The sequence below is a fragment of the Gigantopelta aegis genome, chromosome 10, assembly GCF_016097555.1.
Source record: "Gigantopelta aegis isolate Gae_Host chromosome 10, Gae_host_genome, whole genome shotgun sequence".
Classification (NCBI taxonomy): Eukaryota; Metazoa; Mollusca; class Gastropoda; order Neomphalida; family Peltospiridae; genus Gigantopelta; species Gigantopelta aegis.
In genome coordinates, this window is record NC_054708.1 from 15,175,754 (window position 1) to 15,195,623 (window position 19,870).

The window sequence follows — 19,870 nt, forward strand, 5'->3', positions numbered from 1 at the left end:
TTTTAACAGTACACAGGTACATTATTTAACTAGCTGTTCTTACTTTAGAGTTTCTATTCTTCAGTGGGTTCTTTTAACAGTACACAGGTACATTATTTAACTAGCAGTTCTTACTTTAGAGTTTCTATTCTTCAGTGGGTTCTTTTAACAGTACACAGGTACATTATTTAACTAGCTGTTCTTACTTTAGAGTTTCTATTCTTCAGTGGGTTCTTTTAACAGTACACAGGTACATTATTTAACTAGCTGTTCTTACTTTAGAGTTTCTATTCTTCAGTGGGTTCTTTTAACTAGTTAACAGTACACAGGTACATTATTTAACTAGCAGTTCTTACTTTAGAGTTTCTATTCTTCAGTGGGTTCTTTTAACAGTACACAGGTACATTATTTAACTAGCAGTTCTTACTTTAGAGTTTCTATTCTTCAGTGGGTTCTTTTAACAGTACACAGGTACATTATTTAACTAGCTGTGCTTACTTTAGAGTTTCTATTCTTCAGTGGGTTCTTTTAACAGTACGCAGGTACATTATTTAACTAGCTGTTCTTACTTTAGAGTTTCTATTCTTCAGTGGGTTCTTTTAACAGTACGCAGGTACATTATTTAACTAGCTGTTCTTACTTTAGAGTTTCTATTCTTCAGTGGGTTCTTTTAACAGTACACAGGTACATTATTTAACTAGCTGTTCTTTCTTTAGAGTTTCTATTCTTCAGTGGGTTCTTTTAACAGTACACAGGTACATTATTTAACTAGCTGTTCTTACTTTAGAGTTTCTATTCTTCAGTGGGTTCTTTTAACAGTACACAGGTACATTATTTAACTAGCTGTTCTTACTTTAGAGTTTCTATTCTTCAGTGGGTTCTTTTAACAGTACACATGTACATTATTTAACTAGCTGTTCTTACTTTAGAGTTTCTATTCTTCAGTGGGTTCTTTTAACAGTACACATGTACATTATTTAACTAGCTGTTCTTACTTTAGAGTTTCTATTCTTCAGTGGGTTCTTTTAACAGTACACAGGTACATTATTTAACTAGCTGTTCTTACTTTAGAGTTTCTATTCTTCAGTGGGTTCTTTTAACAGTACACAGGTACATTATTTAACTAGCAGTTCTTACTTTAGAGTTTCTATTCTTCAGTGGGTTCTTTTAACAGTACACAGGTACATTATTTAACTAGCTGTTCTTTCTTTAGAGTTTCTATTCTTCAGTGGGTTCTTTTAACAGTACACAGGTACATTATTTAACTAGCTGTTCTTTCTTTAGAGTTTCTATTCTTCAGTGGGTTCTTTTAACAGTACACAGGTACATTATTTAACTAGCTGTTCTTACTTTAGAGTTTCTATTCTTCAGTGGGTTCTTTTAACAGTACACAGGTACATTATTTAACTAGCTGTTCTTACTTTAGAGTTTCTATTCTTCAGTGGGTTCTTTTAACAGTACACAGGTACATTATTTAACTAGCTGTTCTTACTTTAGAGTTTCTATTCTTCAGTGGGTTCTTTTAACAGTACACAGGTACATTATTTAACTAGCAGTTCTTACTTTAGAGTTTCTATTCTTCAGTGGGTTCTTTTAACAGTACACAGGTACATTATTTAACTAGCAGTTCTTACTTTAGAGTTTCTATTCTTCAGTGGGTTCTTTTAACAGTACACAGGTACATTATTTAACTAGCAGTTCTTACTTTAGAGTTTCTATTCTTCAGTGGGTTCTTTTAACAGTACACAGGTACATTATTTAACTAGCTGTTCTTACTTTAGAGTTTCTATTCTTCAGTGGGTTCTTTTAACAGTACACAGGTACATTATTTAACTAGCTGTTCTTACTTTAGAGTTTCTATTCTTCAGTGGGTTCTTTTAACAGTACACAGGTACATTATTTAACTAGCAGTTCTTACTTTAGAGTTTCTATTCTTCAGTGGGTTCTTTTAACAGTACACAGGTACATTATTTAACTAGCAGTTCTTACTTTAGAGTTTCTATTCTTCAGTGGGTTCTTTTAACAGTACACATGTACATTATTTAACTAGCTGTTCTTACTTTAGAGTTTCTATTCTTCAGTGGGTTCTTTTAACAGTACACAGGTACATTATTTAACTAGCTGTTCTTACTTTAGAGTTTCTATTCTTCAGTGGGTTCTTTTAACAGTACACAGGTACATTATTTAACTAGCTGTTCTTACTTTAGAGTTTCTATTCTTCAGTGGGTTCTTTTAACAGTACACAGGTACATTATTTAACTAGCAGTTCTTACTTTAGAGTTTCTATTCTTCAGTGGGTTCTTTTAACAGTACACAGGTACATTATTTAACTAGCTGTTCTTACTTTAGAGTTTCTATTCTTCAGTGGGTTCTTTTAACAGTACACAGGTACATTATTTAACTAGCTGTTCTTACTTTAGAGTTTCTATTCTTCAGTGGGTTCTTTTAACAGTACACAGGTACATTATTTAACTAGCTGTTCTTACTTTAGAGTTTCTATTCTTCAGTGGGTTCTTTTAACAGTACACAGGTACATTATTTAACTAGCTGTTCTTACTTTAGAGTTTCTATTCTTCAGTGGGTTCTTTTAACAGTACACATGTACATTATTTAACTAGCTGTTCTTACTTTAGAGTTTCTATTCTTCAGTGGGTTCTTTTAACAGTACACAGGTACATTATTTAACTAGCTGTTCTTACTTTAGAGTTTCTATTCTTCAGTGGGTTCTTTTAACAGTACACAGGTACATTATTTAACTAGCTGTTCTTACTTTAGAGTTTCTATTCTTCAGTGGGTTCTTTTAACAGTACACAGGTACATTATTTAACTAGCAGTTCTTACTAGCAGTTCTTACTTTAGAGTTTCTATTCTTCAGTGGGTTCTTTTAACAGTACACAGGTACATTATTTAACTAGCTGTTCTTACTTTAGAGTTTCTATTCTTCAGTGGGTTCTTTTAACAGTACACAGGTACATTATTTAACTAGCTGTTCTTACTTTAGAGTTTCTATTCTTCAGTGGGTTCTTTTAACAGTACACAGGTACATTATTTAACTAGCAGTGCTTACTTTAGAGTTTCTATTCTTCAGTGGGTTCTTTTAACAGTACACAGGTACATTATTTAACTAGCTGTTCTTACTTTAGAGTTTCTATTCTTCAGTGGGTTCTTTTAACAGTACACAGGTACATTATTTAACTAGCTGTTCTTACTTTAGAGTTTCTATTCTTCAGTGGGTTCTTTTAACAGTACACAGGTACATTATTTAACTAGCTGTTCTTACTTTAGAGTTTCTATTCTTCAGTGGGTTCTTTTAACAGTACACAGGTACATTATTTAACTAGCAGTTCTTACTTTAGAGTTTCTATTCTTCAGTGGGTTCTTTTAACAGTACACAGGTACATTATTTAACTAGCTGTTCTTACTTTAGAGTTTCTATTCTTCAGTGGGTTCTTTTAACAGTACACAGGTACATTATTTAACTAGCAGTTCTTACTTTAGAGTTTCTATTCTTCAGTGGGTTCTTTTAACAGTACACAGTACATTATTTAACTAGCTGTTCTTACTTTAGAGTTTCTATTCTTCAGTGGGTTCTTTTAACAGTACACAGGTACATTATTTAACTAGCTGTTCTTACTTTAGAGTTTCTATTCTTCAGTGGGTTCTTTTAACAGTACACAGGTACATTATTTAACTAGCTGTTCTTACTTTAGAGTTTCTATTCTTCAGTGGGTTCTTTTAACAGTACACAGGTACATTATTTAACTAGCTGTTCTTACTTTAGAGTTTCTATTCTTCAGTGGGTTCTTTTAACAGTACACAGGTACATTATTTAACTAGCTGTTCTTACTTTAGAGTTTACTATTCTTCAGTGGGTTCTATTCTTCAGTGGGTTATTTTAACAGTACACAGGTACATTATTTAACTAGCTGTTCTTACTTTAGAGTTTCTATTCTTCAGTGGGTTCTTTTAACAGTACACAGGTACATTATTTAACTAGCTGTTCTTACTTTAGAGTTTCTATTCTTCAGTGGGTTCTTTTAACAGTACACAGGTACATTATTTAACTAGCTGTTCTTACTTTAGAGTTTCTATTCTTCAGTGGGTTCTTTTAACAGTACACATGTACATTATTTAACTAGCTGTTCTTACTTTAGAGTTTCTATTCTTCAGTGGGTTCTTTTAACAGTACACAGGTACATTATTTAACTAGCTGTTCTTACTTTAGAGTTTCTATTCTTCAGTGGGTTCTTTTAACAGTACACAGGTACATTATTTAACTAGCTGTTCTTACTTTAGAGTTTCTATTCTTCAGTGGGTTCTTTTAACAGTACACAGGTACATTATTTAACTAGCTGTTCTTACTTTAGAGTTTCTATTCTTCAGTGGGTTCTTTTAACAGTACACAGGTACATTATTTAACTAGCTGTTCTTACTTTAGAGTTTCTATTCTTCAGTGGGTTCTTTTAACAGTACACAGGTACATTATTTAACTAGCTGTTCTTACTTTAGAGTTTCTATTCTTCAGTGGGTTCTTTTAACAGTACACAGGTACATTATTTAACTAGCTGTTCTTACTTTAGAGTTTCTATTCTTCAGTGGGTTCTTTTAACAGTACACAGGTACATTATTTAACTAGCTGTTCTTACTTTAGAGTTTCTATTCTTCAGTGGGTTCTTTTAACAGTACACAGGTACATTATTTAACTAGCTGTTCTTACTTTAGAGTTTCTATTCTTCAGTGGGTTCTTTTAACAGTACACAGGTACATTATTTAACTAGCTGTTCTTACTTTAGAGTTTCTATTCTTCAGTGGGTTCTTTTAACAGTACACAGGTACATTATTTAACTAGCAGTTCTTACTTTAGAGTTTCTATTCTTCAGTGGGTTCTTTTAACAGTACACATGTACATTATTTAACTAGCAGTTCTTACTTTAGAGTTTCTATTCTTCAGTGGGTTCTTTTAACAGTACACAGGTACATTATTTAACTAGCTGTTCTTACTTGAGTTTCTATTCTTCAGTGGGTTATTTTAACAGTACACAGGTACATTATTTAACTAGCTGTGCTTACTTTAGAGTTTCTATTCTTCAGTGGGTTCTTTTAACAGTACACAGGTACATTATTTAACTAGCAGTTCTTACTTTAGAGTTTCTATTCTTCAGTGGGTTCTTTTAACAGTACACAGGTACATTATTTAACTAGCAGTTCTTACTTTAGAGTTTCTATTCTTCAGTGGGTTCTTTTAACAGTACACAGGTACATTATTTAACTAGCTGTTCTTACTTTAGAGTTTCTATTCTTCAGTGGGTTCTTTTAACAGTACACAGATACATTATTTAACTAGCTGTTCTTACTTTAGAGTTTCTATTCTTCAGTGGGTTCTTTTAACAGTACACAGGTACATTATTTAACTAGCTGTTCTTACTTTAGAGTTTCTATTCTTCAGTGGGTTCTTTTAACAGTACACAGGTACATTATTTAACTAGCTGTTCTTACTTTAGAGTTTCTATTCTTCAGTGGGTTCTTTTAACAGTACACAGGTACATTATTTAACTAGCTGTTCTTACTTTAGAGTTTCTATTCTTCAGTGGGTTCTTTTAACAGTACACAGGTACATTATTTAACTAGCTGTTCTTACTTTAGAGTTTCTATTCTTCAGTGGGTTCTTTTAACAGTACACAGGTACATTATTTAACTAGCTGTTCTTACTTTAGAGTTTCTATTCTTCAGTGGGTTCTTTTAACAGTACACATGTACATTATTTAACTAGCAGTTCTTACTTTAGAGTTTCTATTCTTCAGTGGGTTCTTTTAACAGTACACAGGTACATTATTTAACTAGCTGTTCTTACTTTAGAGTTTCTATTCTTCAGTGGGTTCTTTTAACAGTACACAGGTACATTATTTAACTAGCTGTTCTTACTTTAGAGTTTCTATTCTTCAGTGGGTTCTTTTAACAGTACACAGGTACATTATTTAACTAGCTGTTCTTACTTTAGAGTTTCTATTCTTCAGTGGGTTCTTTTAACAGTACACAGGTACATTATTTAACTAGCTGTTCTTACTTTAGAGTTTCTATTCTTCAGTGGGTTCTTTTAACAGTACACAGGTACATTATTTAACTAGCTGTTCTTACTTTAGAGTTTCTATTCTTCAGTGGGTTCTTTTAACAGTACACAGGTACATTATTTAACTAGCAGTTCTTACTTTAGAGTTTCTATTCTTCAGTGGGTTCTTTTAACAGTACACATGTACATTATTTAACTAGCTGTTCTTACTTTAGAGTTTCTATTCTTCAGTGGGTTCTTTTAACAGTACACAGGTACATTATTTAACTAGCAGTTCTTACTTTAGAGTTTCTATTCTTCAGTGGGTTCTTTTAACAGTACACAGGTACATTATTTAACTAGCTGTTCTTTCTTTAGAGTTTCTATTCTTCAGTGGGTTCTTTTAACAGTACACAGGTACATTATTTAACTAGCTGTTCTTACTTTAGAGTTTCTATTCTTCAGTGGGTTCTTTTAACAGTACACAGATACATTATTTAATCTTTTAACAGTATGCAGGTACATTATTTAACTAGCAGTTCTTACTTTAGAGTTTCTATTCTTCAGTGGGTTCTTTTAACAGTACGCAGGTACATTATTTAACTAGCTGTTCTTTTTTTTTAAATATGGGGGACAAAAAACTCCCCAAAACCCTTTCATATAACAGTGATACCTAATATTTGAGTACTGACAATCGGCCGTGATAGATGCAGTTTAAGCCTTGTTTGCCTCATCATTTATTATACAGACTGTAGTTTGTATAAAATTATTTGCGGGAGAAAAAAACACAAAAACATACTGACAATTTTGAGACATTTTTAAAAATTAAAAAACCCCAGAATTTGTTTACATTTTAGTAATATTTTCACCAGTATATTTTTCTGGGTTTTTTTATTATTAGGTTATTGAGGATCTCGAGTCTTTGCGTAAGATGCTGACAGCTACAAACAACATCAGGATCCATATGTCTGCTAATGTTCCCAAGTTGACTGAGAACACTGCACCCGAGTTGCCATGGAAACAGTTTGTACATACTGGAGATGGTGATAATAATCAAAGGTACAACCAACAAGTCTTCAGTATTTTACTGATTCCAACCATTCTGTTTCTATGGTTTGACATTCAAATTTGTTTTTTGTCTTTTTGAAGATTTTATTTTTATTGTTATGTTGATATTCGTATGTTTTTCAAGAATGTGAAGAGGCCTGATCTTTCTCAAATGGTAAGAGTGCTCACCTGATTGGGTTTTCCCCCATTCCAACCATTGCCCCACAACTGATATATCAAAGGTCATGATGTGTGCTGTCCTGTTTGGAAAAGTGGATATAAAAGATCCCTTGCTGCTAATGGAAAAATGTAACGCATATCTTCTAAGACTATATGTCAACAAATACCAATGGTGAAAATTATGAAGACCGTTTTAAAAAAAAAGAGCAAATGTTTAAGCATAGCATGTTTTTAGAAAGGAAGGAAATGTTTTGTTTAACGACGCACTCAACATATTTTATTTACGGTTATATGGTGTTGGACATATTGTTAAGGACCACACAGATATTGAGAGAGGAAACCTGCTGTCCCTACTTCATGGGCTACTCTTTTCAATTAGCTGCAAGGGATCTTTTATATGCACCATCCAGACAGGATAGTACATACTACAGCCTTTGTTACACCAGTTGTGGAGCACTGGCTGGAACAAGAAATAGCCCAATTGGCCCACTAACGGGAATCGATCCTAGATCAATCACACATCTGGCGAGTGCTGTACCACTGAGCTACGACTCGCCCCTAGCACGTTTTTAGTTTCATGTGTGTGTAAAATAAAACAGGCTTTGTAAATTTGGCTCCAAGTGTTTGACATCCAGTAGCCAGTAGTGATTAATAAATCAATGTGCTCTAGTGGTGTCATTAAACAAAACAAACTTTAGCTTTAACTTTCTTTTTTCATGAATGTGACTTTCACAACTATTTACACTGTGTTTTATTGATATTTTTTAGCATTTATGCCGTTATGTTGATCATCATTTTCATCGTTGTTGTTTTTTCAACTTAACCTGTTCGCAAACTAATGGCATTTTCCTCAAGACAGTAGACTGGTCTGAACATCCCAACAGCCAATGTGATAGCTTAAAATCTTCCGCTTCCAATAACTGATGTGTTCTTCATGCTGGGGTGTTGTTAAATTTTAATTCCGTCTTGATCTGGACGATTTGTTTTCTGCAGCCTGCTGAAGAAGAAGACGTGCGACGAAGTCCTGTCGTACACCGACAGTGTCTACAAGTGCGCCATCGTAGCCGTGGGGTCGGTGGAGTCTGCCTACTTCATCCAGGTGGTGCCGTGCATCTCGGACTTCCTCCACCCGGACCTGCCCGCAGTCATGGTCTTCATACAGTACATCACACAGCTTGAGGGACCCATGTGGAGGCAGATCAGGGGCCTGGGATTGTCCTATCACTACAGGTAGTCATAGTAATATATATTCTAGTTCAATCTACCACTAAATCAGGGGGCTGGGACTGTCCTATCACTACAGGTAGTCATAGAAATATATATTCTAGTTCAATCAACCACTAGATCAGGGGGCTGGGACTGTCCTGTCATTACAGGTAGTCATAGAAATATATATTCTAGTTCAATCGACCAGTAGATCAGGGACTGGGACTGTCCTGTCACTACAGGTAGTCATAGAAATATATATTCTAGTTCAATCAACCACTAGATCAAGGGGCTGGCACTGTCCTGTCACTACAGGTACTCATAGAAATATATATTCTAGTTCAATCAACCACTAGATCAAGGGGCTGGGACTGTCCTGTCACTACAGGTAGTCATAGAAATATATATTCTAGTTCAATCAACCACTAGATCAAGGGGCTGGGACTGTCCTATCACTACAGGTAGTCATAGAAATATATATTCTAGTTCAATCGATCAGTAGATCAGGGACTAGGACTGTCCTGTCACTACAGGTAGTCATAGAAATATATATTCTAGTTCAATCGACCACTAGATCAGGGGGCTGGGACTGTCCTATCACTACAGGTAGTCATAGAAATATATATTCTAGTTCAATCGACCAGTAAATCAGGGACTAGGACTGTCCTGTCACTACAGGTAGTCATAGAAATATATATTCTAGTTCAATCGACCACTAGATCAGGGGGCTAGGACTGTCCTATCACTACAGGTAGTCATAGAAATATATATTCTAGTTCAATCGACCAGTAGATCAGGGACTGGGACTGTCCTATTACTACAGGTAGTCATAGAAATATATATTCTAGTTCAATCAACCAGTAGATCAGGGACTGGGACTGTCCTGTCCTGTCACTACAGGTAGTCATAGAAATATATATTCCTAGTTCAATCAACCACTAGATGAAGGGGCTGGGACTGTCCTGTCACTACAGGTAGTCATAGAAATATATATTCTAGTTCAATCAACCAGTAGATCAGGGACTGGGACTGTCCTATTACTACAGGTAGTCATAGAAATATATATTCTAGTTCAATCAACCACTAGATGAAGGGGCTGGGACTGTCCTGTCCTGTCACTACAGGTAGTCATAGAAATATATATTCTAGTTCAATCAACCACTAGATCAAGGGGCTGGGACTGTCCTGTCACTACAGGTAGTCATAGAAATATATATTCTAGTTCAATCAACCATTAGATGAAGGGGCTGGGACTGTCCTGTCCTGTCACTACAGGTAGTCATGGACATATATATTCTAGTTCAATCAACCACTAAATCAGTGAGCTGGGATTGTCCTGTCACTACAGGTAGTCCAATCTTGCATTGACCGATTTAGAGCATAAATACACAGTATAGAAATATATATTCTAGTTCAATCGACCAGTAGATCAGGGACTGGGACTGTCCTATTACTACAGGTAGTCATAGAAATATATATTCTAGTGCAATCAACCAGTAGATGAAGGGGCTGGGACTGTCCTGTCCTGTCACTACAGGTAGTCATGGACATATATATTCTAGTTCAATCAACCACTAAATCAGTGAGCTGGGATTGTCCTGTCACTACAGGTAGTCCAATCTTGCATTGACCGATTTAGAGCATAAATACACAGTATAGAAATATATATTCTAGTTCAATCGACCAGTAGATCAGGGACTGGGACTGTCCTATTACTACAGGTAGTCATAGAAATATATATTCTAGTGCAATCAACCAGTAGATCAGGGGTCTGGGACTGTCCTATCACTACAGGTAGTCATAGAAATATATATTCTAGTTCAATCAACCACTAGATCAGGGACTGGGACTGTCCTATTACTACAGGTAGTCATAGAAATATATATTCTAGTTCAATCGACCAGTAGATCAGGGACTAGGACTGTCCTGTCCTGTCACTACAGGTAGTCATAGAAATATATATTCTAGTTCAATCGACCAGTAGATCAGGGACTAGGACTGTCCTATCACTACAGGTAGTCATAGAAATATATATTCTAGTTCAATCAACCACTAAATCAAGATGCTGGGACTGTCCTATCACTACAGGTAGTCATAGAAATATATATTCTAGTTCAATCAACCACTAAATCAAGGTGCTGGGACTGTCGTATCACTGAAGATAGTCCAGTCTTCTGTTAAAATCGCAGACCCTAGTATGAAGCAAAGTTTGGTTAATCTACAAACCTGTAACAGATTTGGATAAATTTACAATAAAGTGAAACGAGTCTGTGGCGTTGAAATGGGAAAATACTCTTAAATATACTAAGAGCTCATCTACATAACCATTACTTCTCAGAGGTATGTGCATTTCTTTTTAAATATGAAAAAACACTTTGGATTTACAAAAATGGATAAATCTAAACAATAAGATCTAAGTAATGTCTGACTTCAGTTTACCAAAAAGGGCTTTAATAGTGACAAATAGTGTTTTCAGTCTGTCATTTTAATCGGTTTCCAGCATAAAAACAGAGTATAAAAATAATTTTAATAATACTTCCAGTTTTTTCTCTATCGGTAGCTAAATAAATAAACTAGTAGCCGTTTCTTTTGCCTATCAGTTTTAAACAAATAAATTATTAATCTTATAAAGGTTTGGCTAAATTCAGACATTTAATAAAAACATTTATACAAATATTTGGTACTTCAAATTTTCAAAATGAGCCAGGAAAAAACATCACCAGTCTGAATCTTGTGAAGTATTCTGCAAGATGGTTTCAAATAACAGCCTACATATCTGAACAAATAGCAATATATATATAATTATATGTTATTTGGTTTAAACATATTTTATTGCCAGAAAAATAAATGGTTTGATGATGTTATTTCATGAATGTTATTTTACAACACTATCCTTTTTAAAAGACATTTTAAAATTATTTATGTTTTAGTTTTTTTGTATATAAACGTTAACATAAAGAACAAAAAAGGAACCCTGTCTCCTGTCAAATTTGCAAAATAAAAAAGTGGGTCCTCATTGAATATAAACTTCCCCATCATTGTAGAAAGAGAAAAGAGAAAAATGTAACCTCGTCATTTATTTTCTCCTGTATAAAATTTTCGAAATAGCATTACACTAGCATATTACATAAAAAGTGTTTCTTGTGATTGTGTTTCCAGCATGTACGTGAAACCAGAGACGGGTCTGTTGTATTTCCTTCTTGCCCGGTCGACTCACGTCGTTGATGCTTACAAAGAAGGAAGAGAGATTGTCGTAAGTTGTGCTCACTGTTTCAAGGAAACATTGATAAATTAGTATATGTGTGTGTGTGATGTATGAAATAAAATGAAATTGTGAATTGGAACAGAATAATACAATTCTGAAACATGTTTCATCCATTCTCTCTGTCTGTCTGTCTGTCTGTCTGTCTGTCTGTCTGTCTGTCTGTCTGTCTGTCTGTGTCTGTCTCTCTCTGTCTGTCTGTCTCTCTTTCTCTGTCTCTCTGTCTGTCTGTCTGTCTGTCTGTCTCTCTCTGTCTGTTTGTCTCTGTCTCTCTTTCTCTCTCTTCTGTCTGTCTCTGTCTCTCTCTCCATCTCTCTCTCTCTCTCTCTCTCTCTCTCTCTCTCTCTCTCTCTCTCTCTCTCTCTCTCTCTCTCTCTCTCTCTCTCTCTCTCTCTCTCTCTATTTGTTCCTGTTTGTAAATATTAAATTATTATCTTTGTCATCTTGGCCACATATTAAATATTTGTATTTGTAAACGTTTAAGAAGAGGCATTAATATAGATGTATACTTGTTGGCTGATGCCAAAACCGTAAATGTGGTGGTAATAAATATTGTTTAAACCAAACATATTTCATGCAGGACTTACGTCATATTTTATTGCAATGTAAAACTAAGGATTTTAATGTCCATTCAGATACCTATAATAGCAAAGTTTTCAGTTTCTTCAAACTAAAAACTAGAAGCTTTACCATATATTTTTGCCTGTAAGTTGATCTTGGCTAGACGTCTAGTGCTTAATTTCAAGCCCTGAAAACTTATTTTTTAAATGACCCGTTTATAAGTCAACCCATAAAAAAAGGACCAATAAATGTTAAATTATTTCTTGCTTTCAGCTCATTTATACATTATTTGAACAAATGAAAATTATTTTTAAAACGTCAGCTTTGTACATTGCAGTATTCCATTTCTAGTCAAATCTCATTACACATGGCATCAGAATGGAATATGTCCTTAATAGATGGTGAAAGCTGTTTGACTGTTACCTTATAGCACTGTACAGCAATGTTTTGTGCATAAACAATTACTTTATTTATTCTCAGATCAGTACGATATACACTATGAAACTGAAAGTTGGCATTGAACTAGAATACATCAGCATGTGAAGAAAGATAACTGTTAAAGAAAATATACTGGTTTTCATGCCTAAATTGCTTTCTCCCTGTTAGAGATCAAACTGACTTGAATTATGAAGTAAAATGAAAAAGCACTGCTACAAACATTAGCACACGACTGCAAACAAACTGAATACACAGACACTGGTATTCTAAACAAAACAATGTATTTAATATGCAGTTTTAGTTGCCAAAAAGACTTTCTTAGTCTGAAACATCTTACAATGGCTGTGAAACTCAGCACAGTCCCTTTAAAGTGTTCTGGGACTGCAGTTACATGTTACATTATTTTGTAACTTGTTGGACTGCAATGCTCGTGGTCTAATATTAAAATACTTTCAGATGGATTTCTTCAACGGAACAACCAAATTCACGGAGATAGAGCTGGAATCGGCTCGTAGCAGTCTGATATTTGAAATTATCGATGAGGAGAAGACCGTCTCGGACACGTCGCTCGAATCCCTGCTGGCCTACTTGAGAGGTCTTGATCACAAATATAACAAGTGAGTTGTGGTCATTTAAAAACCTTCATTTCTTTTCACATTACCTGTTCTCACAATGGAGGAAACGAATCCACCATAATAAGACACAAAAAGTACAAAAACTAAATAAAGTCCGACTCAGAGCAAAAAACCCATATCCAAACCAGACCAGCGAAAGGAAAAGAAGGAAGTTGAAGTCACATGACCGGAACTACAGGGAGCATACAGTGAAGAATTTTAGGCCATCCCGTTGGGATGTTCAGACTAGACAACTTGCGTGTGGGGGAGGTGCACTTGTGAGGACAGGTAATGTATCTATGAAAGAGAAAACACTAAGTTTTCTCCAGGCGACTGGATTAATTTTTGACAAAAACCACGTTGAATGGTTACAAGTTTTATAATGTTTACTCACATATTTTCACTTAAATCTTTTATAAATATATAAAATAGAGTTCACATTTGAATCGGTATTTTTTTCATGGGTTTTTGTCATTTTTTCTAATATTTTAAATAGGTTAATGTTGATTAAAATTGGTGAGAAAAAGTTGTGTTTACTTTTGGACTTTTGTGCCAGATGTCCAGTATTTATGTCCATTATTCACAATAGCTGTTTTTCTGACCATAATGTTTTTTTTAAAACGAACTACGATTCATATCTCAATATTTGGTGATTTTAATTTTTGGTAAAACTATCAAATTTATTATCAAATTACCCGTCACAGTCAGCTATCAATTCCTGAAAATGACTGAAAAACAAAAAACTAAAGCTGCCATACTCTCAATTAGTCTATTTCCTGTGTGCTATTATTATTTCTGGTGAGTGCCTTGTGCAAAATGGCGGGAAATATGAATTGGGGAATGCACTGTATACAGAGTACAGTACGTCAAATGGCGTGACGTCGGGCGAGACATCTCGCCTGCAGTAGTCAGAAGGTTAAGATGCTCCACTTTAATTATGCTTGTACTTTTGGGACAATATAAAGAAAAAATATCATTTTAATAAGTATTCTTGGGTTAAATACTTTTAAATGAACAACATAGACAAAAAGCACATACCATGGTCTTCGATATACAGTTCGTAGTACACTGGCTGGGGATTCCTCCTAGACCGACTGCGCATCAGACGAGCGCTCTACCAACTGAGCTAGATCCCACCCCTTGTTATTGAACAAGTCAGCTGATGTTACATTGTTTTTCAGGTATCTGCTGAAGAAAGTAGCCAACGTGACACTGGCCGATCTGAAAAGGGTTGGGTCTCAGTACATTGCACCGCTGTTTGACCCGAGCATATTCCGGTGTGCTGCGGTGGTCAACCCGGCCAAGGTGGATGAGACCGTCAAGGAGTTTAAAGAGTGAGTAGCAAGCAGTGCAGTGCATTATTAGTCTTCTACCAGTCAGACAAGAGGGGACTATAGATTTTGTCTTCATCCTTCTGTCTGTCTGTCTGTCTGTCCGTCCATCCCACATATAGTTTTCCAGATGTTTTGTTTTTTACAATGCCTTTCAGAGTTTGAGCTGAAATTTTGTGTATAGCTTTATCAAATACTGTTACAGATCAAGTTTGACTTTTATGGTGATTTATTAATTTGTGACAGAGTTATGGCCCTTGAACTTAGGAGATACGAAAGTATGTTTTTTTTGCTTTTTTTGTTTTTGCAATGCCACAAGATGTGAAGGTGCAATTTTGTGTATAGCTTTATCATGTTTCATTAAGTTTATTTTTCATGATGGTTTACCCACTTTTGACAGAGTTATGGCCCTTGTACGTAGGAGATACGCACATTTGTTTTCCAGACTTTTTTGTTGAATAAATGAATGAATCAATCAATCAATCAGTCAATGAATCAATGAATGTTTAACAACACCCCAGCACAAAAATACACATCGGCTATTGGGGGTCATAAAAGGTACGGTATTTTGTTGCAAAGCCTGAATATATTGCGAAGAAATTTTGTATATAGCTTTATCATGTTCTGTTACAAATCAAGTTTGACTTTCATGGCAATTTACTGATTTTTCACAAAGTTATGGCCCTTGAACTTAGGAGATATTAAAATGTGTTGGCCCCGGTAGGAGACATGTATTGGTTCAGCAGTACTCTCAGAATGCTAATTTTACTCTGTTTCTTTTACAGACCTATTTTATGTTTGATTAAAATTGTACACTGATCACATTAACTTACTCTCTTACAGATTAACCAAAACAAAATATGGATTAAAATCTTGCATCTTAAGTTCTAGTATTGTATAAAATATGTGTAATGTATATTGCAAAAGTTAACAGATTATTGCTTGTGGATTTTATCTACACCATTATATATTACTGTGAAACATTCATATGATTAGCCTCCTTCAGGTTTTTAAATATTCAACAGCCAAACGATTTTGTACAAAAGTCGTTAGTTCATTTTGTGAGGGATTAACCAATCGGCTATTGGATGTCAAACATTTGGTAATTTTGACTTACAGTCTTAGTGAAGAAACCTGCTACATTTTTTCATTGGTAGCAAGAATCTTTTATATGCACCATCCCACAGACAGGATAGCACATACCACAGCCTTTGATATACCAGTCATGCAGGGTTTAGGCTGAAGCCCATGAAATAATAGCAAGTTTCATTTAGCCAGTCGGCAAAAATGGAGGAACATCCATAAACAACAGACAATTTTCGAATTAGCTTTTTGGTTAATTAATAATGAAATATATTTGCCAAATTCAACTTTTAATTCGCTTTTGGTGAGCGACAGCTTCATCCCTGGTCATGGTGCACTGGCTGGAATGCGGAATAGTCCAACGGGCCACTGACCGCAGTCGATCCCAGATAGACTGCACCTCAGGCGAGCACTTTACGACTGGGCTAGGTCCCACCCCTTGTTGAAATAAATAGAGATTATTGTACAAGCTTGTGTGTCGGACGGATTTTAAGAAATAAGTGTCAGGAATTTTGTATTGCCCGAGCGAGAGCGAGGGTAATACATGAATCCTGACACAAGTTTAGTAAAATCAGTACGACTCACATGCAAGAGTAATAATTTCTTTATCATCCATATTATTATTGTTGTTTTCTTTATGAATAACAAGACCCAACTCAAAATGTTTCAGCCACATCTAGAAGGAGAGGACGAAATGACATCATATTTCAAATACACAGTCTGAGCTAGGACTGGAGAAGCAACGTCATGTTACAACATCACTTCCCAAAATTACGTCATTACACAAGTCTTGTTATTACACGTTTGTTTCGTACTCGGTTATGTTGAACCATATGGATAATAAAGTAACATATTTTTGGGGACATGGTGCTCTGTATTTATAAGGAATACATTTCCTATTTTGATTCTTTCAGGTTGAAAGTCAATCTGCATGTTATCTCTTCCCTAGAGGATGGACCTCTCTGTGAACTCTGACTAGAAGATAGGAAAGAGACACATTCGAAAAAAAAGAAATTCTGTTTCATTTCCTGAAGAAAAAACATTACCTACATATTAAACTGTGTGGTTTATAACAAGCTAAAAGCAATCTTTACGCAAGTTGTTTGTAAACGTGTAGCTAAAAGCTATCTGTTGCATATTTCCATTTAAAATTATTGTTGTTGGTAATAAACCAATGGCTATCCATTACAGATTTGCATTTCAAATAAGTTATTTTTAACAAGCTTAAAGCTGTTAATCATTTTGTTTTGGAATTCTGTTCCAATGTTGTTATTTTTTTCAAAAAGTTAAAACAATTTACCAAAGTTATACAAATTTGTAAATGTTTTCAATGAAGTTTGTTTTGATACCTATTTGTGAATTTTTCTTGTTATTAAATGTTATAAACTAATTGAAGATACATTCAGCAAATAAATCTTAAGCATTACAACTTGTTGTATTTATTACATTAAAGCCAGTTCACCACGACTGGTATATCAAAGGCTGTGGTATGTGCTATCCTGTCTGTGGGATGGTGCATATATATATATATATAAAAGATCCCTTGCTACTAATGGAAATGTAGCGGGTTTCCTCTCTATGACTGTCAAAATGACCATATATGTTTGACATCCAATAGACGATTAATATGTGCTCTAATGGTGTCGTTAAACAAAACAAACAAAAACATTATTACAATAAATTTTGAATGGTGTTAATGTGTTCCACTTCTTCCATCAGCCATTTTCTCAACCAATACCTCCCCCATCCTCCATTAATGTTGAGTCACTGTTCCATACCCTTAATTTTTAAAAGTACATGCATTATTATAGACCAGATGTTCATTTATTTTTTAGTCCCCTACTGGTCCAACCAGGTTTCTATAAGTTTTGTCTCTGTCTGTCTGTGACCTCATATAATTTCCGGCCTTATTTTTTTGCAATGCCTCAAGATATTGAGCTGAACTTTTTGGGTGTATGTTTATCATGCAGTTACAAAGTTTGACTTTCATGAAGATGTGGGCGGGACATAGCCTTGTGGTATAGCATCCACCTGATGCATGGTCGGTTTGGGATCATTCCCCGTCACTGGACCCATTGGGCTATTTCTAGTCCGAGCCAGTGCACCATGACTGGTATATCAAAAGGCTGTGGTCTGTGCTCTCCTGTCTGTGGGATGATGCTTATACAAGATCCCTTGTTACAAATGGAAAAATGTAGCAGAATTCCTCTCTAAGACTATATGTCAAAATTACCAAATGTTTGACATCCAATAGCCAATGATTAATAAAGCAATGTGCTCTAGTGGTGTTGTTAAACATAACTCTTTTTTTTTTCATGGAGATTTACCTATCTTAGATGTGAAAATTAGTTGGCAGTAGGATACACCAATCATAAGGCAATGGCTGAGACAGAAAACAAATAACTGGAGAAGAGGTCCACCAAGTGGATTCGATCCTTTGACCTAAGAACCTCTGGTGAGCACTCAACTGACTGAACTAGATCCGTCCTATATCTATATACAGAACATGATTACAATAAAGATCATAAACAAGTGAAGTATGTTTGAAAAAATTTGTTTATTAAAACAAAAAATTCTACATATGGCAGTGATTGAAATGGACGGTTAATGTTGCCCTGACATCACAGTTGTGTTGGCCTTATACCTCGAGAAGCTAGCACCATGAAAATAAGACATGCAACTGGACAGAATGTAGTTCTAGCAAGGTTACAGGTCTTTGTTGGTGGAAATTACAAAACCACACGTGAAATCGGTTTTCATTGGTAGAAACTATAAAGAGATTACATAAAACCAGTTTTCATTGGTAGAATCTGTACATATAAGACTAGTGTTCATTTCTAGAAATTCAGTTACTGGCCTCTCCCGCCCCGGAATTGGTCACTGGCGATGTCAGAGGCTAAATCCGAGGTGGGCGTGCCTGAACCCTTGTGGATAGGGGCACGTTAATAGAGTTTCCCGTTCCCGTTATTATGTTCCTTATGAAGGAATGGTACCTTAAACTCCTTGAAAGAACTGCAAACGTTCCAGCTGCAACCAAAATGTATGCATGTTGAGCACTAATGAGTGAAACATTGCAAGTAATACACAATAATAAATTGTTAGCAAAGAAAAGAAAGCATTTTACTAATTTCATATAGACTAAAGTGACACATTTTAATTGTACATACAAACAGTTGGCACATACGGTTTCCACTATGCATAATGTTTCCACTGACATAATCCATTAATCTGTACATAGAGCAACAGTGCATAATATTTTTCATTATGTGTACAGTTATTTATTAATGTCAAATTATGTATAGTCATAGTTCCATTTTTTTTTGGTTCTAATTCAAAGTATTACTCTTTTTTTTTTTTTTTTTTTTCTTTCTTTTTTTTTCTTCTTCTGAATACCTTGATATCTTGTTGGGGTTTTTTTAAAGTATGAATTATACAAAATCACTGGAAGGTATCTTCAGCATAAATCCATACTAACAGACCTGTCATTCCAAACAAAAATACTTTTCCACATTTCTATAATTCCAACGTGAATTACATCAAGTTTATGATGAGTGGGATCCATAAATGTTTTAAATAATTACCACAAACCAATAAAAAAGAAGCAAAAAAAAAAGAAGGTACAAAGTTGATATTAACTATGACTATGGCACTGAAGATGCTAGCTTATTCCAAGTGTTTGTGCTCTGTTGCGGTTGCAGTCGTAAAAAAACGTGTACACAGCTTACGACATGTACGGACTGAGAATGATCAAAACCTGTATCACAATCTCCTCGCAGGATTAACGGTCCAATTTGTTAAGTGTTTAGTAATTAATGGAAACACACAGGGCCTGCCTCGAAGCCAAACTTCTGCCACGGGTTGCCGTAATCTCCCGGCATGAAACTAACTATCGGCAAGCTAGTCAACTTGTTAGATCTTACTTCAAACACGGTAAATCCATTTTGTCGGCGATCCTAGAAAACAAGAGAAATAACTTTGAAAAAATAGAACGTGAATACAAATGACGTGCATGAAAAACGGTTAAAATGTTACCTTTTACATATGAAAAGTTTTTATTTTTATAAAATATTGCATCCAAAACAGACATTGTTTATATAATAATTTTGATATGAACTTTAAAAGA

General features: G+C 34.9%; 2 protein-coding genes across 2 annotated transcripts in view; one reads left to right on the plus strand and one right to left on the minus strand.

Moving 5' to 3' along the window:
* Window positions 1–17,173, plus strand: part of LOC121383390 (uncharacterized protein C05D11.1-like) — a 42,862-nt gene extending 25,689 nt beyond the window's left edge. Inside the window, exons 18-23 of the mRNA XM_041513392.1 lie at window positions 6,927–7,084; window positions 8,246–8,482; window positions 11,618–11,711; window positions 13,176–13,336; window positions 14,515–14,667; window positions 16,662–17,173. Of these exons, the coding sequence (XP_041369326.1) occupies window positions 6,927–7,084; window positions 8,246–8,482; window positions 11,618–11,711; window positions 13,176–13,336; window positions 14,515–14,667; window positions 16,662–16,722 (864 nt within the window). The 3' untranslated portion in view covers window positions 16,723–17,173. The remainder of the gene's footprint in view (window positions 1–6,926; window positions 7,085–8,245; window positions 8,483–11,617; window positions 11,712–13,175; window positions 13,337–14,514; window positions 14,668–16,661) is intronic.
* Window positions 17,174–18,285: 1,112 nt separating this feature from the next.
* Window positions 18,286–19,870, minus strand: part of LOC121382760 (collagen alpha-1(I) chain-like) — a 118,559-nt gene continuing 116,974 nt past the window's right edge. The window contains exon 60 of the mRNA XM_041512339.1: window positions 18,286–19,700. Within this exon, the coding sequence (XP_041368273.1) occupies window positions 19,557–19,700 (144 nt within the window). The 3' untranslated portion in view covers window positions 18,286–19,556. The remainder of the gene's footprint in view (window positions 19,701–19,870) is intronic.